This window comes from Periplaneta americana, chromosome 3 (assembly GCF_040183065.1).
Source record: "Periplaneta americana isolate PAMFEO1 chromosome 3, P.americana_PAMFEO1_priV1, whole genome shotgun sequence".
Taxonomy (NCBI): Eukaryota; Metazoa; Arthropoda; class Insecta; order Blattodea; family Blattidae; genus Periplaneta; species Periplaneta americana.
The window spans coordinates 80447790-80475029 of record NC_091119.1 but is presented as its reverse complement, the minus strand read 5'-3'; the positions used below and the strand labels follow the sequence as shown (position 1 = coordinate 80475029).

Below are 27240 nucleotides of genomic sequence, written 5' to 3'. Positions count from 1 at the left end.
TGAGAAAAAACATAGGAACATGCCGAAGGTGATCTATCTGAAAATGCCTCTGAGATATAAAATTTATATCTACTTACGCCTAAAAAGACGCCCAAATACACGTCTTAAGAAGGACCAGCAGCCAATCTTCGGTATATTTTCCTCATCTTCTTCAGGGCCAATCTTCGTTATACTTTCCTCATCTTCTTATGGGCCAATATTCGTTATACTTTCCTCATCTTCTTCTGGGCCAATTTTCGTTATACTCTCCTCATCTTCTTCTGGAATGCTGCTGAGATGTGATCTGACAAGCAATCTCGCAAGATATCTAGCATGCCTTCTTGCATGGGAGCTAGCAATGGGAGCGCTGGCATGGGGGCTGGTATGGGATGTAGCATGAGCGGTAGCATGGGAACTCACTTGGGAGCTGGCAATGGGATCTCGCATGGGAGCGCTGGCATGGGATTGGGCAATCTTCGTTATGCTTTCCTCATCTTCTTCCGGGCCAATCTTCGTTATACTTTCCTCATCTTCTTCTGGAATGCTGCTGAGATGTGATCTGACAAACAATCTCGCACGATATCTAGCATACCTTCTTGCATGGTACCTAGCAATGGGAGCTCGCATGGGAGCGCTGGCATGGGGGCTGGTATGGGATGTAGCATGAGCGCTACCATGGGATCCCGCATGGGAGCTACTAATGGGATCTCGCATGGGAGCACTGGCATGGGATTGGACACGGGATTTCGCACTGGAGCTGGCATCAGGTGTCGCGTGGGAGCTGGTAATAGGAGCTGGCATAGGAGCGCTGGCAAGGGATTTCGCATGGGAATTACCATCGGAGCTGTCAATGCGAGCTGGCAAGGAAACTGGCTTGGGAGTGCTGAAATGAGATCGGTCAAGGGATCTTGCATGGGATCTAGAAATGGGAGCTCGCATGGGAGCGCTGGCATGGGGGCTGGTATGAGATCCCGCATGGGAGCTGCCAATGGGATTTCGCATGGGAGCACTGGCATGGGATTGGACACGGTATGTCGCATTGGAGCTGGCATCAGGTCGCACATGGGAGCTGGCAATAGGAGCTGGCATGGGAGTGCTGGCAAGGGATTTCGCATGGGAATTACCATCGGAGCTGTCAGTGCGAGCTGGCAAGGAAACTGGCTTGGGAGTGCTGACATACGATCGGTCAATGGGTCTTGCATGGGAACTAACAATGGGAGCTCGCATGGGAGTGCTGGCATGGGTGCCGGTATGGGATGTAGCATGAGTGCTAGCATGGGAGCTGGTATGGGATCCCGCATGGGAGCTGCCAATGGGATCTCGCATGGGAGCACTGGCATGGGATTGGTCACGGGATCTCGCATTGGAGCTGGCATCAGGTTTCGCATGGGAGCTGGCAATAGGAGCTGCCATAGGAGCGCTGGCAAGGGATTTCGCATGGGAATTACCATCGGAGCTGGGAATGCGAGCTGGCAAGGAATCTGGTTTGGGAGTGCTGAAATGTAATCGGGCATGGGGTATTGGATGGGAGCTAACAATAACTCTCGAGGGAGCGGCCAAGTATGCTTGCAAGGGAGTGCTGGCATGGGAGCTGGTATGGGATACCGCATGGGAGCTGCTAGTGGGATCTCGCATGGAAGCACAGGCATGGGATTGGACACGGGATCTCGCATTGGAGCTGGCATCAGGTTTCGCATGGAAGCTGGCAATAGGAGCTGGCATAGGATCGCTGGCAAGGGATTTCGCATGGGAATTACCATCGGAGCTGACAATGCGAGCTGGCAAGGAATCTGGCTTGGGAGCGCTGACATGAGATCTCGCATAGGAGTTGGCATCAGGTGTCGCATGGGAGCTGGCAATAGGAGCTGGCATGGGAGCGCTGGCAAGGTATCTCGAATGCGAATTACCATCGGAGCTGGTATGAAATCTCGCACGGGAGCTGCCAATGGGATCTTGCAAGGAAGCGCTGACATGGGATTGGGCATGGGATCTCGCATTGGAGCTGGCATCAGGTCTCGCATGGGAGCTGGTAATAGGAGGTGGCATAGTAGCGCTGGCAAGGGATTTCGCATGGGAATTACCATCGGAGCTGTCAATGCGAGCTGGCAAGTAAACTGGCTTGGGAGTGCTGACATGCGATCGGTCAAGGGGTCTTGCATGGGAGCTAGCAATGGGAGCGCTGGCATGGGTGCTGGTATGGGATGTAGCATGAGTGCTAGCATGGGAGCTGGTATAGGATACCGCATGGGAGCTGCCAATGGGATCTCGCATGGGAGCACTGGCATGGGATTGGACACGGGATCTCGCATTGGAGCTGGCATCAGGTTTCGCATGGGAACTGGCAATAGGAGCTGCCATAGGAGCGCTGGCAAGGGATTTCGCATGGGAATTACCATCGGAGCTGGCAATGCGAGCTGGCAAGGAATCTGGCTTGGGAGTGCTGACATGCAATCGGGCATGGGGTATTGGATGGGAGCTAACAATAACTCTCGAGGGAGCGGCCAAGTATGCTTGCAAGGGAGTGCTGGCATGGGGGCTGGTATGGGATCCCGCATGGGAGCTGCTAATGGGATCTCGCATGGGAGCACTGGCATGGGATTGGACACGGGACCTCGCATTGGAGCTGGCATCAGGTGTCGCATGGGAGCTGGCAATAGGAGCTGGCATAGGATCGCTGGCAAGGGATTTCGCATGGGAATTAACAATGCGAGCTGGCAAGGAATCTGGCTTGGGAGCGCTGACGTGGGATCTAGCATTGGAGCTGGCATCAGGTGTCGCATGGGAGCTGGCAATAGGAGCTGGCATGGGAGCGCTGGCAAGGTATCTCGCATGCGAATTACCATCGGAGCTGGTATGAGATCTCGCATGGGAGCTGGCAATGGGATCTTGCATGGAAGCGCTGACATGGGATTGGGCATAGGATCTCGCATTGGAGCTGGCGTCAGGTCTCGCATGGGAGCTGGCAATAGGAGCTGGCTTGGGAGCGCTGGCAAGGGATCTCGCATTGGAATTACCATCGGAGCTGGCATGGGAACTATCATGGGAACTGGCAAAAGGAGGAAGTCCTGAAGAGTACCAGTAGGCAATCTTTGTTATACTTTCCTTATCTTTGCCTGGTTGGGTTCCAATGATCATGGCATGGGAACTAGCATGGTTACTGGTATGGTACCTACCATGAGAGGTAGCATGCAAGTTGGCATTGCATCTAACATGGGAGCTGGCGTGAGGTCTGGTATGGGAGCTCGCAATGGGATCTTGCATGGGGGAAGACATGGAATCTCGCATGGGAGCTGGTATGGAATGTGGAATGGGTTCTGCCATGGGATCTGGCATGAGACCTTGCAAGGGAGCTGGAATGGAATCAGGCATGGTAACTGCCATGGGGGCCTGCATGGGATCAAGCATGGGTACTGCTAAGGGGTCTAGCATGAGGCCTGGCATGGGTTCTGGCTCGGCAACTGGCATGGGCTGGGGAATGGGATTTGGCATGGGATCTGGAATGGGATCTGACATGGGTGGTACTGGAGCTAGCCTGAAGTGATGTATGGAGGCATCCGTAGCTTCTGAGAATCCTGCAACAAGCAAAATAAACTTGATCGTTAAGCATGTGTCATCGCATTCAGTGGATTTCAGTGAATGACATATTAATAGGCCGAGGAATTATATGCGACTTCATATTTTTACTGTCCATTTGCAAGTCATACAAAATTATTTTATACACGTTTTGAACGACTGTAATGACGAATATTCTTAATTAATTGTACATATTTTTGCATATTTCAGGCATTCTTGTATATAATAGACTAATGAGCATGCAGTGTAACATATTTTTAGTATTTTTTTGGCATAAAATCCCAAATTAGCACATTTTGTAAAAAATAATAACCTGAATTATTTGTCATCACATAATATTTTTGTCTTAACTGTACTCGATGGAGGGTAATTCCTTGCATATGCAATGTGGGTGTGGAAAAAGAAAAACAACCACACTATGCTTTTGTTCCATTTTGTTACTGCACAACAAGAAGCATTCCCAAACACCTCTACTTCCCTGATTCATCATCATCCATACAAGTAGTCTATTAGGCCATGTGGCCTATTACGATCTCATAATAAAGAGGAATTTTCTCCCCAGCTCTTTTTGGGACGTCCCAGAGATCTCTTGACGGTGAAATAGAGCTGTTGGGATTGTGTGAGATCTCATACATCGCAAATGGCACATCCAGTTCTGATATTTGTGTATGAAATGGAATACTGATTTCAGACCGAGTTCTTCCATACTTTGTCGTTGGGTTTATGGTTCCATTTTGAATATTATTATGTTCTTCGCATAAATCTAATTTCGATACTGTTATTCTGCTTTCATTCACCCGCCTTAATGTCCATTTCTCACTATCATAACAAAGTAGTGATTTTCTAGTACCATTGAAGGTTTCATTATCCTGTTGATTATTCCCATAGTTTTGGAGTATTTTACAATTTTGCTCATATCCAAATCATTATTAAATATTAATTTGTAGCATAGATATTTAAAATCATTAAGTCGTTCTAAAATTTTGCCTTCTAAACATATTTTACGAGGACTTTGTTTTTTTTTTGCATTTATTTTCATATTATATTTTTTTGCAATTATATTTAAATTATGTACTAAATATTGTAAATCATTTTCAGTAGGTGCTATTAAAACTAGGTCATCTGTAAATATCAATGAACCTATTTTTAAATTTCTGTTTATCTGTCGCATTTGTCTCTATTCCTGAAGAATTTTATTCTTGTGCATTATAAACATAAGGCGGGAGAGACAAAATCCTGTTTTACTCCTGTGTTAATTTCGAGCCATCCTGACGTCCTATTATTAATTTTAACTGAAATTAAATTTGTACTGCACACCTAACTTAAAAATCCCATAACCACTTTTTCTCTGTTTTAATTATTCTCAGTTGGCAATTTTTTTTGTGAATTTCATTTATACACACTTAACATCTGTTGTCATATCATGTATGTAGGACTTTTGGACATATCAGTAGATCGTGGACTTTTGTTCTGACTCTGTTTTATTGTCGTGTGTTATATGTTTTATTGTCGTGTGTTATAGATGGGTTAAAGCCGCGTTTCCACTTCTGCAACTGTGCAGGAATAACGAGAGGCAAACAGTTGCCAGTTAAAACGTCGTTTCCACTTTTACAACTGCAGAGGAATAACGAGAGGCCAACAAGAGTTGCCAGTTAGGCAGATATGTGCAAGGCGAGAGGTAGGAATAAAATGTGTGCGCTCAAGCCTGGGGCAAGTATGCGCAAGTCTCCTGCTCTGGGACTGGGAGACATTGGTAACTACCTGCTTTTTCACCAGCTGATTTCAGGTTTTCATAGGAGCTACTGTTTTCATTGCGAATATTTGTATAGATACGGTGTACTTAGACTACCTTGTCGAATATTTTTTATAGGTTAACTGTATGGGGGATTGTGATGAAATGATCTAATTAGAAAAGCGTATAGTTCACTGAAGAATATAGGAATTATCCTTGCCTTTGGCGAGCCTCAGAAACGAATTATAAGGACCGTCAGAAAAGTGGGATGCCCATTAACTTTTAGCAGAAAAGTATGAGCTGGAAATCAGAAAAGCAGTCAACCACAAATTAAAAGTTTCAAATCTTATTTTCATAGGTTTCACCCAGAAGCGAAGAAATCCGAATTAATTAATTTATTTATTTACTCATTTATTTATTTAGTCACTTATTTATTTATTCACTTATTTATATATTTAATAACTTATTCACGTATTTGTTCACTAACGTATTTATTTATTTAATCACTCATTTATTTATTTATTTATTTAATCACTTATTTATTCATTTATTTATTCACTCATTTATTAATTCATTCATTCATTCACACATTTATTTATTCATTCATTTATTCACTTATTTATTTACTCACATATTTATTTATTCACTTCTTTATTCATTCATTCATTCATTCACTTAATCACTTATTTATTCGTTCGTTCACTTATTTATATATTTATTTATTCACTTATTTATTTACTTAACCACACATTTATTTAATCACTTATTTATTCTCTTATTTAATCACTCATTTATTTATTTAACCATTCATTTATTTAATCACTTATTTATTTATTCATTCATTCACTCAATTATTTATTCATTCATTTATTTATTCACTTATTTATTTATTCATTCATTTATTTATTTATTCACATATTTATTTGTTTATTTATTCACTTATTTAATTAATCACTGATTTATTTATTTATTCAATTATTTATTTATTCATGCCTTTATTTATTCACATATTTAGTCGTTATATATTTATTTAATGAACTGTTCATTTATTCACTCATTCATTTATTCACTTATTCATTTACACACATGTGTTTATTAAGTTACCGTACTTAAATTCCATTACTCGTCCATCATCCAATTCATGTCTTGACCACATTTTCCTAAAAACTGGAAATAACTTAAATTTTATACCTAGAGTTTACGCAAGTGCAATAACAGCTCATTATAATTGAATCCTATAGATTCAAAATCCCCTATATCCACTTTCACAAATTAAAGGATATTGACAATAACTGATGGCAAACACAGGGAATTTTCAACCTAACAGTGACTTTTAACAAACCATTTGCTTTAAATTTATTGGCTTCTTTAATTCAAACTATATAAGTTAATTCATTACAATTCTTTTTTAAGAAAATATAATATAATATATATTTTTTTTCATTATGCATAAATTAAAATTTAATAACATTTAATAACAACGATTAATATCAATTACTTGAGAGTAAATATGCAAGATATAACATACACCCTTTCGTCATCATTTGAGTCGCACACAATGCACACGCATTGTCTACCGGTCTTTGTGTTCAGTCAACACCAGCAAGTCTCCATCTACCAACGTCACAACAAATAATCAATCCCACTCTCACTTCTTCGATCTTCATTAGAATTCATTCTTAGCAAGCAAAATGTGGACATAACTAAGTTCTGAACAAAATGGTCTTTAGTGGTTTTGATTCTAGAGGATTCAATGACTTTTGCATTTTTGTCAATCAGTAATAGAAATATTAGCAGAGAAGCCACTGAACCTTGGAACAATTATAAGAAATTATAAACTATAAAAGCCTATCTCATACTAATAATATGACTTGGGAATCTATATTCTACAATGAAGACGCCGATACATGTTTCGATAATTTTTATAAAATACTTCGTAACCTTATTTGCAAATATTCTAATCATGTCCCTCTCAAATTCTCAAGTAAGTACAAAAATATTGAACCTTGGATTACCACAGGTATTGTTAAATCAATACGATCTAGAGATAAGTTTGCTAAGCAAGTTAAATGTGACCCATAAAACATCGTTTTATTAAATTATTACAGAAAATATAAAAATATTCTCACTAATGTAATAAGAAATCGGAGAATCAAATATTATTCTGAAATATTTTGCAAAAATAAAAATAATCCACAGCAATTTTGGCAGACCATAAACGAAGCTACTGACACCCAATGTAATAAAAATACTAATTTAAAGGCAATTAAAAGTCGAAATGGAATATAATTGAAAATAAGAAAACTATTGCAAACGAATTTAACGATTATTTTACTAATGTAGGTCATGACATCACATCTAATATAGAAAAGTATTTAATACTCATCACCATAAGCTTATTTAAAATGAAAGTTTATCATCTATGTTTATGTTTCCTGTAAACAAATGTGAAATCGTTAATATTGTACATAGTTTAAAAAATAATGTTGTTCCTGATATTGGTAGTATTACAACAAATACCCTGAAACTTATTATCGAAGCTATTTCTAAACCACTTGCCTTTATGTTTGATTTGTGCATATGTCAAAATGTATTTCCCTCAGCCCTAAAACATGATGTGGTGATACCAATTCACAAGTCTGGTGACAAATATAATCTTAATAATTACAGACCCATTTCACTATTACCCCGTCACTATAAAGTATTTGAAAAATGTTTGCTTAACTGTGAACAAGTGGTGAGGGAAACCTAGGAACATACTGAGGGCGCTCTATCTGAAAATGGCTCTGAGATATAAAATTTATATTGTATCTACTTGCGCCTAAAAAGGCGAAATCCACAAAATACATGTCGTAAAAAGGACCAGCAGCCAGCCTTCGTTATACATTCCTCATCTTCTTCTTCTTCTTCTTCTTCTTCTTCTTCTTCTGCTGCTGCTGGTAGGTCTCCAATGGATCTGGCATGGGATCTAGCATGGTAGCTGACATGGAATCGCTGGCGTGAGACATTGCACAGGATCTGGCATGGGGCCTCGCAATATATCTGGCATAGGAGCGGGTAATGAGACGTGGCATGAAATCAGGCATGGGAACTACCATGGGATAAGGTATGAAACTGGCAATGAGAGCTGGTATGGGATCTGACGTGGGAGCTGATAAGGGATCTACCATGGGATCACTGGCAAGAGAGTCGGAAATGAGAGCTTGCATGGAATCTCACATGGTAGATTGCAAGGAATCTGGCATGGGACCTGGCAAGAAATCTGACGTGAGAGCTGGCACGGGTGTGCTGGCATGGCATCTGCAAGGGATTTCGCATGGGAGCTCGCATAAAAACCTTGTAAGGGTTATGGCATAGGATCCAGCAATGGGAGCTAGCATGGGATTTAAGAAGGAAACTGGTATGGAAGATAATATGAAATATATCATTGCAGCAATGGCATGGGATCTCGCATGGGAGCTGGCAATACGCGTTGACATTGGAGTTAAGAAGGAAACTGGCATGGGAGCTAATATGGGATCTAGCATGGGAGCGGTAGCATGGGAGCTGCAAATGGGATATGGTACGGGATCTAGCAATGAAACTGGAATGGGAACTAGCACAGGAGCGCAAGCAAAGGATATGGGAATGGGAGCGCGCACGAGAGCACTGGCACGGGATCTTGCAAGGAACCTTGCATGGGTGCTAGCATTGGGAGCTGGCAATGGAAGCTGGTATGGCATATTGGATGGAAGCTATCATGAGAGTTCGCATGGGATCGCTGGCATGGCATCTGGCAAGGGATCTGGCATTCGATATAGCATGGGATCTGGCATGCGATATAACATGGGATCCGGCATGGAAGCTGGTAATGGGAGCTCACATGGGATATGGCATTGTACCTGACATGGAATCGCTGGCATTAGAGCCCACATGAGACCTTGCAAGGGATCTGGCATGGGGACTCGCAATATATCTGGCATGGGAGCGGCTAATGGGATGTGGTATGGAATCAGGCATGGGAACTGCCATGGAATCGATGGCATGGGTTAAGGCATGGGAACTGGCAATGGGAGATGGTATGGGATCTGACGAGGGAGCTGATAAGGCATCTATCATGGGATCACTGGCAAGAGAGACGTAACTGAGAGCTTGCATGGGATCTCGCATGGGAGACTGCAAGGAATCTGGCATGGGATCTGGCAAGGAATCCGACATGGAAACTGGCACGAGTGTGCTGGCATGGCATCTGCAAAGGGATTTCGCATGAAACCTTGTAAGGGATATGGCATGGGATCTAGCAATGGATGCTAACATTGGATTTAACAAGGAAACTGGCATGGTAGCTAATATGAGACGTAGCATTTCAGCGCTGGCATGGGATCTCGCATGGGAGCTGGCAATGGGGATCTGGTATGGGACCTGGCAAGGAATCGTGAATGGTTTCTAGCATGGGAGCCCATTCCAGGGATATGGCAATGAGAGCTCGCATCGGAGCGTTGGCTTGGAATCTTGCGAGGGATCTGGAATGGGGGCAGGCATGGGAGCTGGGAATAGAAACTGGTATTGCATCTCGGATGGGAGCTGCTATGGGATTTCGCATGGGATCGCTGGCATGGCATCTGGCAAGGTATCTGACATGCGATGTAGCATGAGATCTGGCATGCGATCTAGCATGGGATCTGGCATAGAAGCTTGCAATGGGAGCTAGCATGGTATTTGACATGGAATCGCTGGCATGAGAGATCGCATGAGACTTTGCACGGGATCTGGCATGGAGACTCGCAATATATCTGCCACAGGAGCGGGTAATGGAACGTTGCATGGAATCAGGCATGAGAACTCCCATGGGATCGCTGGCATCGTATAAGGTATGGAAACTGGCAATGGGAACTGGTATGGGATCTGACGTGGGAGATAATAAGGGATCTACCATGAGATAACTGGCAAGAGAGCCGGAAATGAGAGCTTGCATGGGATCTCGCAGAGGAGATTGAAAGGAATCTGGCATGGGAGCTGGCAAGGAATCTGACATGGGAGCTGACACGCGTGTGCTGGCATGGCATCTGCAAAAGGATTTCGCATGAAACGTTGTAAGGGATATGGCATAGCATCCAGCAATGGGAGCTACCATGGGATTTAACAAGGAAACTGGCATGGGAGTTAATATGAGATATAGCATTGCAGCTCTGGCATGGGATCTCGCATGGCAACAGGAAATAGGATCTGGTATGGGACCTGGCAAGGAATCTGGAATGGAATCTAGCATGGGAGCGCAGGCAACGGATATGGCAATAGGAGCCCGCAAGGGACCGCTGGTATAGGATCTTGTAAGGGATCTGGGATGGGAGCTAGCATGGGAGCAGGCAATGGAAGCTGGTATGGCATCTCGGATAAGAGCTGCCATGGGAGGTCGCATAGGATCGTTGGCAATGCTTGTGGCATGCGATTTAGCATGGGATCTGGCATGCGATCTAACATGGGATATGGCATGGAAGCTGGCAATGGGAGCTGACATGGGATCTAGCATGGTAGCTGACATGAAATCGCTGGCATGAGAGCTCGCATGAGACTTTGCAAGGGATCTGGCATGGGAGCGGGTAATGGGACATGGCATGGAATCAGGCATGGGAACTGCCATGGTGTCGCTGGCATTGGAACTGGCTATGTTAGCTAGTATGGGATCTGACATGGAAGCTGATAATGGATCTACCCTGGGATCACTGGCAAGAGACGGAAATCAGAACTTGCATGGGATCTCGCAAAGGAGATTGCAAGGAATCTGTCATTGGAGCTGGCAATGAATCTGACATGGTTGCTGGCAAGGGTGTGGTGGCATGGCATCTGGCAAGGGATTTCGCATGGGAATTCGCATGAGACCTTGTAAGGGATCTGCCATGAAAGCTGTCATGCGAACTAGCACCGGTGACATGGGAGCTAGCATGGGATCTAGCAGTAGCAGCTTGAATGAGAGCTAATATGGGATTTGGTTTGGGAGCTGGCAACGAATCTGGCATGGGAGCGCAGACAAGAGATATTTCAGTTTGTATGAGACCTGACAAGAAATCTGGAATGGGATCTAGCATGGGACCACAGGCAAGGATTATGGCAATGGGAGCTCGCATGAGAAGGCTGGTATGGGATATTGTAAGGGTTCTGGGATAGGATCTAGCATGGTAGCTGGCAATGGAAGCCACTATTGCATTTCGGATGGGAGCTGCCATTGGAGTTCTCAACGGATCGCTGGCATGGCATCTGGCAAGGGATCTGTCATGCGATCTAGCATACGATCTAACATGGGATCTGGCATGGAAGCTGGCAATGGGAGCTGACAAGGGATCTAGCATGGTAGCTGACATAGAATCTCTGGCACAAGACTTTGAAAGGGATCTGGCATGGGGCTTTGAAATATATCTGGTATAGGAGCGGGTAGTGGGACGTGGCATGGAATCAGGCATCGGAACTGCAATGGGATCGCTGGCGTGGGAACTGGCAATGGGAACTAGTATGAGATCTGACGTGTGAGCTGATAAGGTATCTACCTTGGGATCACTGGCAAGAGAGACGGAAATCAGAACTTGAAAAGAATCTGGCATAGGAGATTGCAAGGAATCTGGCATCGGATCAGGCAAGGAATCTGACATGGGAGCTGGCACGGATGTGCTGGCATGGCATCTGGCGAGGTTTTTCGCATGGGAGCTCGCATGAGACATTATAAGGGATCTGGCATGGAAGCTGTCATGCGAACTGGCATCGATGACATGGGAGCTAGCATGGGATCTAGCAGTAGCAAGTTGAATGGGAGCTAATATGGGATCTGGTTTGGGAAGTGGCAAGGAATCAGGCTTGGGGCGGAGACAATAGATATGGAAATTGGTATGGGACCTGGCATGGAATCTGGAATGGGATATAACAAGGTTGCGCAGGCAAGAAATATGGCAATGGGAGCTCGCATGAGTCCGCTGTTATGGGACCTTGTAAGGGATCGGGGATGAGAGCTAGCATGGTAGCTGGCAATGGAAGCCACTATGGCATCTCGTATGGGAGCTGCCATTGGAGTTCGCAACGGATTGCTGGTATGGCATCTGGCAAGGGATCTGGCATGCGATCTAGCATGCGATCTAACATGGGATCTGGCATGGAAGCTGGCAATCGGAGCTGACATGGAATCTAGCATGGTAGCTGACAAGGAATCGCTGGCATGAGACTTTGAAAGGGATCTGGCAAGGGGCCTCGCAATATACCTGGCATGGGAGCGGGTAATGGGACGTGGCATGGAATCAGGTGTGGGAACTGCCATGGGATCGCTGGCATGGGAACTGGCAATGTGACCTAGTATGGTATCTGACGTGTGAGCTGATAAGGGATCTACCTTGGGATCACTGGCAAGAGAGACGGAAATCAGAAGTTGCATGGGATCTCGCATAGGAGATTGCAAGGAATCTGGCATGGGAGCTGGTAAAGAATCTGACGTGGGAGCTGGCACGGTTGTGCTGGCATGGCATCTGGCAAGGGATTTCGCATGGGAGCTCGCATGAGACCTTGTAAGGGATCTGGCATGGAAGCTGTCATGCGAACTAGCATCGGTGACATGGGAGCTAGCATGGGCTCTAGCAGTAGCAGCTTGAATGGGAGCTAATATGGGACCTGGCAAGGAATCTGGTATATGAGCAGAGAAGCGTTTTGGAATTGGGCCGGGCATGGGATCTGGCACGTGATATTGCAGGCGATCCGGCACGTGTGGTGGAATACGATCTGGCATGATATAGAGGTGGCCAGTTGGCCTGGGATCTGGCATGGGAGAATTTTTGGGATGTAGATAGAATGTTGTGAAGATAATTGCTGAGAGTGGTGTGACAGCTGGCATGGGTGATATGGAAGCTGGCATGAGTGGTATGGGATGTGGCATGGGGTTATGGGAGCTGGCATGGGAGCTGCCTTGGCTTTCGAGAACCGCCTAAAAAGACGAAGTTTACGAAATACATTTCTTAAAAAGGACCAGCAGCCAATCTTCGTTATTCGTTCCTCAGCTTCTTCTTCTTCTTCTTCTTCTTCTTCTTCTTCTGCTGGTTGGTGTTCCAATGATGGTGCTGTCATGCGAGCTGCCATGAGTTTTGGCATGGATGGTGTGGCCTTCCGGATGGGGATATTTTTATAGTCATCCGTGGCTTCCTTCAACTCTGTCTCGTCATAGAATTGGAAAAAAAAAGATAACACTGCAGTAATTTCAGATAATTGCACTCCTCTTCCCAAACCTCCTCCTCGAACTCGGTGTACTGGCTGCTCGGTTTAAAAAAGTAGTCGCAGCTCGTGCTCTGGGGGGCAGCGTGTACCTTCATCAGCTTTGCCGGCTTGCCAGTTGTATCATGTCCAGCTGGTACAGGCGGAGTCTTCACATACCACGTTGAAGTCGGTCTTCTTGTCCATCTTGTTCATCTTCTTGTCTTTCTTGTCCATTTTCTTTTCTTCTCTCCGTTGGATTTCGTCATGACATGTCCTTCCCCAGTATCCCCCACCCGGACATGCGATTGGGGGGATAGTTAACGTCCGGAATTTTTTACCAGTGAAAGACTCATCATGGCATTTTTATCGTATCATAAACTATCTTCTTGGGATTTATATATATGCGGTAGCCTCCCATTGCTATCCGCATACCACTCTCTCTTTCGCATCTTAAGATCCCAAGGGGCCCCAGCGTGAAGGTGAGGAGAGTGGATTTGACTAATTAGGCCCTCTAGACTTCACCGAAATTCTCCACAAGGGTTAAATATCAGTTCCATCAGGGTTTTTGACCCGATCAGAGACCAGGAAATCCCAATTAGCCTTTGCCTCCCTACACGATATATGTATATATATATATATATATATATATATATATATATAATATCGTGTACGCTGTGTGGAATGTGAGTAGGAAGGGAGAGGGAAGTTTTATCGAGAAGCCACACAAAACTGCTCTATAAATGGTTATATGGTAATGTGATATAGGGGATTTTGAAAATTAGGGATTTGTTCATTTAGCAATTGTATGTTTTCATTATAATTCCTGGCTATGAAGTATTCCTCAGCTATATTAATTAAATATGGACCATTTACTGTTTTTAAGATTTGCAATGTGTTGTGAATACCATTAAGTCCATGATCTGTGTTAATTGAGTGTCAAATTTTGATTTATTTCTATTGTTAATGAAATTGGATTCATGTTCCTTGTATCTAGTATGAAAATTCCTTTTTGTTTGGCCGATGTATTTCATATTGCAGTTAGTACCGGTACAATTTAAGTGATAAACTCCATTATGTAAATGTTTGTTAGTGTTCCTGATTTTATTGGGGATTATACTGCTTAATATATTGTTGATTTTATAAGTAATGTTTATATTTTCTTTTTTGAAAAGGCAGATATTTGATTATTAATTCTCCCTATATATAAGTTATAGAGTACAAGGATTTGACTTTATTGGATTGTATAGGTTGTAAAGTTGTAATTCTGTTGTGGATAAAGTTCTGAATCTTTTCTTATTAAAACCATTCTCACTAACTAATTGTATTATGTATTTGTATTCTGTTAAGTAGGCTTGTTTATTAAGAGGTGTGTTTATTAAATGATCGACTAAAAACCTCAATTTATAAATGTTGTGGGAATATGGATTTTTATTCTAATTTTTTTACTTAATACACAAGGTTTACACTGCATTTAGTCATTGCATCCCGAAAGAGCAGAAGCTCGTGCCTGGGCATAGTTCAGTCTACTTATATAGAATTGAAGGGTGTTAATTCAGCACAATAATATTAATATCTAGTAAAATACAGGCCATGTAATGACATATACAAATATACAAAATACAAAGTATATGAGTATTAGATTACAATTTTAAACTCATATGGCTTAAGGAAAGGCAAAACAATTAAATAATTGATCTAATTTGTTTCCTAAATCTATGTGTGTTTAATGTACTTAGTTCAGGGTAAGCTCTAATTAATGCATTATATATGTTAAGGGGTAAAAAATTTCTGCTGTGTTTTAATCCAGCAGTTGTGTGACATTTGGGGGTGTTTAGAAAGAAACTGTGGTTTTGTCTCGTACAGTATTCATGAGGATCAAATTTAAATTTATTGTTATTTTTATGGAAGTAAATGAACAATATTTGTTTATAAATTTGTTCTAGATTTGATGTACCAAATTTCTGAAAAATTAATTTCGTTGTGTGATCATAAGGTTTATATGGACAAATTTTGATAATTCCCTTTTTTTGGAGCAAATTTAAAGGGTGAATAGTCGATTTTTCCATTCCTCCCCAACCTAATATAGGCCTACCATAGCTACTGAATTATTGATTGAAACAGAGCTACGTACACAGTACACAGAACATAAATAGGTAAATAATAACATAGAATGGAAAATTTGTGGATTGTTTTACGCAATCTGATACACAGAAATGAGATATGCTTGCCCCATTTTAAATGTTGGTCAATAATGATACCTGAATATTTAACTTGTGAGGATATATTCAAAGCGTAACATGAGCAAGTAGGTACGTTACAGTCGTGTATTGTTATACTTCTATTATTATTTATTTTTAGTTGATCAAGGGCATGTGATGTTAATGAAAATATTATTAATTTTGTTTTAGAAACGTTCAAAGAAAGTAAGTGAGCATCCAGCCATTCTTTAATAATGTTAATACCAATGTTAGAGTTTTGATAAGTTTCATTCCAACTCGAACTGCTAAATATAACCACAGTCTCATCAGCATAAGATTACAGAGTACCAGAATATTTCTAAATGCCAATTTTAAGTAAATCGTTGATATATATTAAAAACAAAACAGGATCTAAAATCGTCCTCTGAGATACATCTATACAAATGTTACGTGATTCACTAAGGTGATCATTGATTGAGTTCTGTTACTTAAGTAAGATTTACATAATTTTAAAGCCAATCCATTAATTCCCAATCTATCTATTTTATTCAAAAGTATATTATGATTGACTGCATTGAAAACTTCTTGTAAGTCTCGAAAAATTCCTAGACATTTATTTCCTACATCAAATTGTTGAATTATTTTTGAAGTAACTGTCTTAATAGCATCATCAGTCCACAAATTTTTTCTGAAACCAAATTGATCATCAATTAGTAGTTTTTTTTTTTCTAAAAATTGTATTAACCGTGCCTTTATACATTTTTCAAATACTTTAGAGAGATTGGGTAATAGTGAAATGGGTCTGTAATTATTAAGATTGTATTTGTCACCAGACTTGTGAATTGGTATCACCACATCATGTTCTAGGGCTGAGGGAAATACATTTTGAGATGTGCACAAATTAAATATAAAGGCAAGTGGTTTAGAAATAGCTTCGATAATACATAGCACAAGAAAATGGTTACAACCCAAACATAATAGACAACATCATAAGGAAGACAAAACAAAAACTCAACAAACACACAAAACAAACACAAACACAAGAAATACATCACACTAACATACGAAAACAAAAACACATTCAAGATCGCATCCTCATTCAGAAAACAGAAATACAACATAGCATACAGAACAGAAAACACACTACAAAGACATCTCAACACACAAACAACACAAACAAATAGATACAACTACACAGGTGTATACAAACTCACATGCAATAGTTGCGACAGTTTCTACATTATACAGAGAGGCATATCATTCCAAACTCGATACAAAGAACACATTAAAGCAATAACCAGAGGACACAATACATCTAATCACAAAATTAATAAATTCCTGTTACGATTTAAAAAACACACACACACACACACTTCCAACATAATATAAATATACACTTCTGAATTCTCAACAACTTATTCAACAGCTAGGTATGTTAAAAGACAATAAACATGATAAAATTATTTCCTTGGACATAGAAAATCTTTACATGAACATTCACATAGATGAAACCATTCAAATAGTAGTTACATAATTACAAGGATTAAACATTAATCCTAATACAGTAAAACAAATTGAAAATATATTACACATTTCTTTATATCAAAATGATTTTACTTTCGATAATAAAATGTACAAACAAACAAAAGGTTTAGCTTTGGGAGATTCAATGTCAGGCTTCATAGCCGATATTTTCCTTCAGCACTTAGAAAATCAACATATTCCTAATATATAACTACAACATAACATTAAAGTACCATTAGTAAATGGCCTGTCTGATCACGATGCACAAATTCTAAGTGTTTTCAATATGAGTAAAAAATTCCAAAGTGTTAATCTAAAAATAAAAAAAAAGGATTATAAATGCTGAATCTCTTCATCATTTAAATACCTGTCTACAAAATGAATCTTGGGAAAATGTATATAGTACCGATACCATTGATATTAATACTAAATTTAATGCATTTTTCACTACATTTACGAATTATTTCAATGAATGTTTTGCAGTCAAGGTGGTGAAAAAATGTAAAAGTAAAAACATGTGGATAACTCAGGGAATTAAAATATCATGTGCTAGGAAAAGGAATCTATATTTAATGAGTAGGAATAGTGATGATCCTCATGTTCTTAATTACTACAAGAATTACTGTAAAACTTTGACAAAAGTTATAAAAGATGCAAAGAAAATGTATCAGAATGAAAAAATACAAAATTCAGATAATAAGATTAAAACTATTTGGGATATTATTAAAAATGAAACTAATCGATATTCAAAGAGTGAAAATATTACTTGCATTAAAATCAATGATAGTAAAATAGATAACCCAAAATCAATTGCAAATCATTTTAACGACTTCTATATAAATATTATTCAGAACTTCAACTTTCAAGATTGTGGAGAAGATCCTGCACTTGGTTACCTAACTGATGCATTTAACACTGAGTTTTTAGGTCTCAAATTTATTCCCACTACCGCAGCAGAAATCATGCATGTGATAAAACAACTAAAAACAAAATATTCCTCTGGATATGATGAAATTCCAAGTAAAGTTCTGAAAGCTTGTTCTGAAATATTATCACCTCCGTTAAGCTATCTATGCAATTTGTCAATGCAATGTGGTATTTTTCCAGAAAGACTCAAATATTCAATAGTAAAACCAATATACAAAAAGGGAGATAAATGTACTATTGCTAATTACAGACCCATATCATTATTAACAACATTTTCAAAAGTGTTTGAGAAAGTTATGTATAATAGATTATATCATTACCTGGAGTCCAACAATATATTAGTTTTAGAACAGTTTGGATTTAGAAAACAAAAATCGACAGAGAAGGCTGCTTTTAGTTTGGTGGATGAAATACTAAATTCATTAAATTCGAAACTACATGTAGGTGGGACTTTTTGTGACTTGGCTAAAGCATTTGATTGTGTAGACCATAGTATATTAGTAAAAAAATTGAAGTTTTATGGTATTAAAGATGAGATGTTGGGTTGGTTTACATCGTACTTATCAAATAGAAAACAAAAAGTAGAAGTAAATGTACCAAATAGTCATAAAGGTACTCATTCAGAATTTAGATATATTAAACATGGTGTTCCGCAGGGGTCAATTTTAGGTCCATTGTTGTTTCTAGTTTATATTCATGATTTAGCCTTGACCATAAACAATTCATCCCATGTAATTTTATTTGCAGATGATACAAGTGTAATTATTTCAAGCAAACAATACGATCATTTTATAAACACTTCTAATACAGTGCTGAATCTAATGAATGAATGGTTCCATGCAAATAAACTAGCACTTAATGTTGATAAAACCAGTGCAGTCAAATTTAGTACACACAATAGTGCTCAGGTTTCCTACAGTATTCGATTAAATGGAACTCATCTCAAAGAATCTATAAGCACAAAGTTTCTTGGTTTAGAATTGGATAATCACTTGAACTGGAAAACGCATATAGAATGTATTACTCTTAAATTGAGCTCTGCCTGTTATGCATTAAGATCTTTATCTACTATTGGTGATATAAACTTACTTAAAATGTCATACTTTGCATATTTTCACTCTGTAATGAAATATGGATTAATATTCTGGGGTAACTCGTCTGAAGCTAAACACGTTTTTGTTTTACAAAAGAAAGCTATAAGAATAATGGCCGGTGTGCATAAAAGGACCTCATGTAAAAATATTTTCCGAAACTTAGAAATCTTGACTTTACCTTGTGAATACATTCTTTCCCTAATGATGCTGTATATTAAGAACCAAGATAAATTCAGTACTAATCAAGATATTCATCATTTTAATACAAGACATAAATCAGATCTTCATCTACCCTCTGTTAGTCTAAGCTGTTTTAAAAAAGGAGTTCGCTATTCATGTATAACAGTCTTCAATGCACTGCCTAATTATCTTAAAGATTTGAAGAACAACGAGAAAAGGTTCAGAAAAGAATTAACCAAATTTCTACATACTCATACCTTCTACACAATTGATGAATTGTTTATGCTTGTGAATTGAATTATTCTACTTAAATGACATGTACAATTTTATATAGCTCAACTAAAATATGTTTTTATATTGACTTAATCTGTTTACTATGTATTGTATTTTTTGTTTAGCATAACTGATGAATTGTATGTACTGTAAATTGAATAGTATACTGTATAGGTCAACTGATTAATTGTTTAAGCTTATAAATTGAATAAATCTACTTCATATGAATTGTATAGCTTAACGAAAATAAGTTTGTAAATTGAACTAATTTGATTGTATATGTTTGTATAGTTTGGCTGATGAATTGTATATGTTCTTAAAATGATTACTAGTCTGTGTAGCTCTACTGATGAACTGTATATAGATCTACTGTAAATTGAATGGTAATATGTATAGCTCAACTGATGAATTGTTTATGATTATAAATTGAATTAATCTACTTGATATTAATTGCACAAATTTGTATAGCTTAATGAAAGTATGCTACTTTGTATTGTATATATTTGTATAGTTTTGGCCAATGAATTGTATATGCTTTAAATTGAATAGTAATCTATATAGCTCTACTGATAAATTGTTTGTGTTTGTAATTTTAAGTAGTTTGCATGATATGTACTATCAATTTCTGTGTATCACAACTGGTTGAATTGTTTATGCCTTAAATTTAATTAAATAGTTTTGTATTATAATATAGCTCAACTTATGAATGATCGTTTGCGTTTGTAAATTTAATAATCTGATTGGCTATGTATTGTATACTTTTAGTAGCGCCATCGATGTAGCTCAGTCGGCAGACTCCCTGGGCTGCTGATCCGGAGCTGCGTTCGGGCTTGGGTTGGTTCCCCCTTTGGACTTTGGTTTCTTCGGAGGTTTTCCCCAGCCGTGGGACTGAAGCCGGATGGTCTATGGCGAGTCCTTGGCATCAACCCCTTTGATTTGATTACCCCCTTTGATTTGATTACCTGGTTGGGTTTTTCCGAGGTTTCCCCCACCGAAAAGGCAAATGCCGGGTAATATTTTGGCGAATCCTTGGACTTCATCTCATCTCACTACATCTCGCCAAAATGTAAAAAAAATGTAAAAAAATTGTACAAAATTGTAAAAATTGTAGAAAATTACTAAATTGTAGAACTATAAAAATTTGTAAAAATTGTAATTGTAATATTGTAAAATGTTGACATGTTCCACATCTTAAAGCTTCATTGCTCATGTAAGATCTATAGAATAAAATAAATGAATGAATGAATGAATGAAAGTATATTTCCGATATGGTGACGATACTTTAATATAATATACAATAGTACTTCACAATCAGAACACATTGTCAATTCCTTCAATAGATTGCATCCCAAAATAATGAAATAGAACATATCAGAAGTAATAACTTCCTTGATCTGAACATTAAAATTAAAAAAATCTAAATTTTTCTACAACATTTACTAGAAAACTACATCAATCAATTATACCATACATCAAACATCTAATCATCACAGTTCAGTTCAGAAGCTCGGAGAGTACAGTCGGGTTTTTGTGTGCTCTGTGGTGCGAGTTACTAGTCTTAACAATGGGAAGAAACATGGGTGAAAACTGTGAAGGAGGAAGTGGGAAGGATCAGGACAATCAGATTATTTTCACCCTCAAACTAACTTATGTTTGAGGATCTTAAATCTTCAGTGCAGATGGAGGTGAATGAATTAAGAAAATCAGTTGAATTCATGTCTTCCAAGTTCGACAGTCTTAGAGAGGAATTGGCGCACACAAGACATGAACTCAACTGAGGAGATGAAGAGGCTAGTGCAAGAGAAAGACCATCTCAAATGGAAAGTGAGTGATCTGCAACAGTGAACACACAGAGACAATATAATTCTATTCAAAGTTCCGGAGATCGATGAACAATAAAACTTGTGAAGTCATTGACCAAATATTGGAAGTCATGGGCGGTAGTGAATTGGTGCAACATAATGTAAGCATAGCACATCGTATACCATCCAGGCCAGGTCATCTACTTCACAAAGAGGAGAAGTCGTGATGAATGGCTCCAGCAGTTCAGAAATGAGGCCAAAAAAGATGACAGTTGTCCAGGGTTTGCGACAAAAAAAAGTCAACAATGAACTTCTGACAGGAAGCAACACAGCAGGCGACCAACTGACAGCAGTGACCAAGACAAGGGATGCAGCACGTCTGAAGAATTATAAATTTGTCTGGACAAGAGATGGTAAAATATTTGCAAGAAAAGATGATGGCTATCCAGTGAGTAAAATCACTAATGTTGACGATGTAAATAATTTGTAAATAGTATTGTGTCGGTACTCATGTTTAATTATACAACATAATTGACTTAACAATGGCTAGTAATAATATATTAAATGAAATCCATCAGTGGAAATTTAATAATAATAATAATACTAATAATAATAATAATAATAATAATAATATTAATAATAATAATAATAATAATAACACAATGGTTTCTAACCGTTTAGTTCACTGCAATGAGTATATTACCAATATGCCATCAGATCTTAAAATATTTCACTTAAACATTCATAGCATCAACAAGAATTTTTCCAAACACTGTGTTTTACTTAATAATTTTTTTCTTTTACTTTGATATTATAGTTATAACTGAAACCTGGCTTGATCATGACTATGGCTATGATATTAATGGTTATAAAAAATTTGTTGAAAGTAATAAGTATAATAAATGGATGGTATAGTTGTAAATTTTAAGGAAAACATTGTAGTTTCTTTTAAGTGATATTGACATATCCCATTGCAACACTATTTTTAAAAGCTTCTTGTCAGTATACAAAGTTATAAAAAACAATGTTATTCTGGGTGATATAAACATTAAAATTTTAGAAAATAGCTTGGATAATTTTGGCAACATGTATTTAAATGTCATGCAAGAATAGAGATATACTTAAATTCCATTACTCGTCCATCATCCAATTCATGTCTTGACCACATTTTCCTAAAAACTGGAAATAACTTAAATTTTATACCTAGAGTTTACGCAAGTGCAATAACAGCTCATTATAATTGAATTCTATAGATTCAAAATCCCCTATATCCACTTTCACAAATTAAAGGATTTTGACAATAACTGATGGCAAACACAGGGAATTTTCAACCTAACAGTGACTTTTAACAAATCATTTGCTTTAAATTTATTGGCTTTTTTAATTGAAACAATATAAGTTAATTCATTAGAATTCTTTTTTAAGAAAATATAATTTAATATATATTTTTTTTCATTATGCATAAATTAAAATTTAATAACATTTAATAACAACGATTAATATCAATTACTTGAGATTAAATATGCATGATATAACATACACCCTTTCGTCATCATTTCAGTCGCACACAATGCACACGCATTGTCTACCGGTCTTTGTGTTCAGTGAACATCAGCAAGTCTCCATCTACCAACGTCACAACAAATAATCAATCCCACTCTTACTTCTTCGATCTTCATTAGAAGTCATTCTTAGCAAGCAAAATGTGGATATAACTAAGTTCTGAACAAAATGGTCTTTAGTGGGTTTTGATTGTTGAGGATTCAATGACTTTTGCATTTTTGTCAATCAGTAATAGGAATATTAGCAGAGAAGCCACTGAACATTCGAACAATTATAAGTAATTATAAACCATAAAAGCATATCTCATATTAACAATATGACTTAGGAATCTATATTCTACAAAGAAGACGCAGATAAATGTTTCCATAATTTCTATAAAATACTTCGTAACCTTGTTTGCAAATATTCTAATCATGTCCCTCTCAAATTCTCGAGTAAGTACAAAAATATTGAAACTTGGATTACCACAGGTATTGTTAAATCAATTCGATCTAGAGATAAGTTTGCTAAGCAAGTTAAATGTGACCCATAAAACATCGTTTTATTAAATTATTACAGAAAATATAAAATATTCTCACTAATGTAATAAGAAATCGGAGAATCAAATATTATTCTGAAATATTTTGCAAAAATAAAAATAATCCACAGCAATTTTGGCAGACCATAAACGAAGCTACTGACACCCAATGTAATAAAAATACTAAGTTAAAGACAATTATCATTCGAAATGAAATAACATTGGAAATAAGAGAAAACTATTGCACACGAATTTAACGATTATTTTACTAATGTAGGTCATGACATCACATCTAATATAAAAAAAGAAAGTATTTACAACTCATCACCATAAGCTTATTTATAATACAATGTTATCATCTATGTTTAGGTTTCCTCTAGACGAATGTAAAATCGTTAATATTGTACATAGTTTAAAAAATAATGTTGCTCCTGGTATTGGTAGTATTACAACAAATACCCTGAAACTTATTATCGAAGCTATTTCTAAACCACTTGCCTTTATATTTGATTTGTGCATATGTCAAAATGTATGTCCCTCAGCCCTAAAACATGATGTGGTGATACCAATTCACAAGTCTGGTGACAAATATAATCTTAATAATTACAGACCCATTTCACTATTACCCCATCACTATAAAGTATTTGAAAAATGTTTGCTTAACTGTGAACAAGTGGTGAGGGAAACCTAGGAACATACTGAGGGCGCTCTATCTGAAAATGGCTCTGAGATATAAAATTTATACTGTATCTACTTACGCCTAAAAAGGCGAAATCCAAAAAATACATGTCGTAAAAAGGACCAGCAGCCAGCCTTCGTTATACTTTCCTCATCTTTTTCTTCTTCTTCTGGTGCTGGTAGGTCTCCAATGGATGTGGAATGGTATCTAGCATGGTAGCTGACATGGAATCGCTGGCGTGAGACATTGCGCAGGATCTGGCATGGGGCCTGGCAATATATCTGGCATAGGAGCGGGTAATGGGACGTGGCATGGAATCAGGCATGGGAACTGCCATGGGATAAGGTATGGGAACTGGCAATGTGAGCTGGTATGGGATCTGACGTGTGAGCTGATAAGGGATCTACCATGGGATCACTGGCAAGAGAGCCGAAAATGAGAGCTTGCATGGGATCTCGCAGAGGAGATTGCAAGAATCTGACATGGGAGCTGGCACGCGTGTGCTGGCATGGCATCTGCAAAGGGATTTCGCATGAAACCTTGTAAGGGATATGGCATAGGATCTAGCAATGGGACCTAGCATGGGTTTTAAGAAGGAAACTGGCATGGGAGATAATATGAGATATTGCATTGCAGCGCTGGAATGGGATCTCGCATGGGAGCTGGCAATGGGCGTTGGCATTGGAGCTAAGAAGGAAACTGGCAGGGGAGCAAATATGGGATCTAGCATGGGAGCGCTAGCATGGGAGCTGCAAATGGGATATGGTACTGGATCTGGCAACGAATCTGGAATGGGATGTAGCATAAGAGCGAAAGCGAAGGATATGGCATTGGAAGCTCGAATGGGAGCACTGTCACGGGATCTTGCTTGGAATCTTGCATGGGTGCTAGCATTGGGAACTGGCAATGGAAGCTGGTATGGCAACTTGGATAGAAGCTATCATGGGAGATCGCATGGGATCGCTGGCATGTCATCTGGCAAGGGAACTGGCATGCGATCTAGCATGGGATCTGGCATGCGATCTAACACGGGATCTGGCATGGAAGCTGGTAATGGTAGCTCACATGGGATCTGGCATGGTAGCTGATATGGAATCGCTGGCATGAGAGCTCGCATGAGACCTTGCAATGGATCTGGCATGGGGCTCGTAATATATCTGGCATGGGAGCGTCTAATGGGATGTGGCATGGAATCAGGCATGGGAACTGCCATGGAATCGATGGGAAGGGTTAAGGCATGGGAACTGGCAATGGGTGCTGGTATAGGATATGACGTGGGAGCTGATAAAGGATCAATCCATTGGATCACTGGCCAGAGCGCCGGAAATGAGAGCTTGCATGGGATCTCGCATGGGAGATTGAAAGGAATCTTGCATGGGAGCTGCCAAGGAATCCGACATGGGAGCTGGCACGAGTGTGCTGGCATGGCATCTGGAGAGGGATTTCACATGAAACTTTGTAAGGGATATGGCATAGGATCTAGCAATGGGAGCTACATTGGATTTAACAAGGAAACTTGCATGGTAGCTAGTATGAGGTATAGCATTTCAGCTCTGGCATGGGATCTCGCATGGGAGCTGGCAGTGGGATTTGGTATGAGATCTGGGAAGGAATCCTGAATGGGTTCTAGCATGGGAGCGCATTCAAGGGACATGGCAATGAGAGCTCGCATGGGAGAGTTGGTATGGGTTCTTGCAAGGGATCTGGAATGGGGGCAGGCATGGGAGCTGTCAATAGAAGCTGGTATGGCATCTCGGATGGGAGCTGCCATGGGATTTTGCATGGGATCGCTGGCATGGCATCTGGCAAGGTATATGGCATGCGATCTAGCATGAGATCTGGCATGCGATCTAGCATGGGATCTGGCATGGAAGCTGGCAATGGGAGCTGACATGGGATCTAGCATGGTAGTTGACATGGAATCTCTGGCATGAGAGCTCGCATGAGACCTTGCACGGGATCTGGCATGGAGCCTCGCAATATATCTGCCATAGGAGCGGGTCATGGGACGTGGCATGGAATCAGGCATGGGAACTGCCATTGGATCGGTGGCATCGGATAAGTGATGGGAAATGGCAATGGGAACTGCAATGGGATCTGACGTAGGAGCTGATTAAAGATCTGCCATGAGATCACTGGCAAGAGAGCCGGAAATGAGAGCTTGCATGGGATCTCGCAGAGGAGATTGCAAGGAATCTGACATGGGAGCTGGCACGCGTGTGCTAGCATGGCATCTGCAAAGGGATTTCGCATGAAACGTTGTAAGGGATATGGCATAGGATTTAGCAATGGCAGGTAGCATGGGATTTAACAAGGAAACTGGAATAGGAGCTAATATGAGATATAGAATTGCTTCAATGGCATGGGATCTCGCATGGCAACAGGAAATAGGATCTGGTATGGGACCTGGCAAGGAATCTGGAATGGGATCTAGCATGGGAGCGCGGGGAAGAGTTGTGGCAATAGGAGCTCGCAAGGGGCCGCTGGTATGGGATCTTGTAAGGTATCTGGGATGGGAGCTAGCATGGGAGCTGGCAATGGAAGCTGGCATGGTATGTCGGTTGGGAGCTGCCATGGGAATTCGCAGAGGATCGCGGGCATTGCTTCTGGCATGCCATTTAGCATGGGATCTGGCATACGATATTACATGGGACATAGCATGGAAGCTGGCAATGGGAACTGACATGGGATCTAGTATGGTAGCTGACATGGAATCGCTGGCATGAGAGCTCGCATGGGACCTTGCAAGGGATCTGACAATGGGGCCTCGCAATATATCTGGCATGGGAGCGGGTAATGGGACACGGCATGGAATCAGGCATGGGAACTGCCATGGTATCCCAGGCATTGGAATTGGCTATGGGTCTATTATAGGATCTGATATGGAAGCTGATAAGGGATCTACTTTGGGATCACTGGCAAGAGAAACAGAAATCAGAACTTGCATGGGATATCGCATAGGAGATTGCAAGGAATCTGTCATTGGAGCTGGCAAGG

The 27240-nt window shown here is 39.8% G+C and overlaps 1 protein-coding gene across 1 annotated transcript in view; it reads right to left on the bottom strand.

The window, feature by feature from the left end:
• The window catches only part of LOC138697038 (streptococcal hemagglutinin-like), a 76209-nt gene that overhangs the window by 19209 nt on the left and 29760 nt on the right, over positions 1 to 27240 (bottom strand). The window contains exon 2 of the mRNA XM_069822631.1: positions 78 to 3551. Within this exon, the coding sequence (XP_069678732.1) occupies positions 187 to 3492 (3306 nt within the window). The 5' untranslated portion in view covers positions 3493 to 3551 and the 3' untranslated portion in view covers positions 78 to 186. The remainder of the gene's footprint in view (positions 1 to 77; positions 3552 to 27240) is intronic.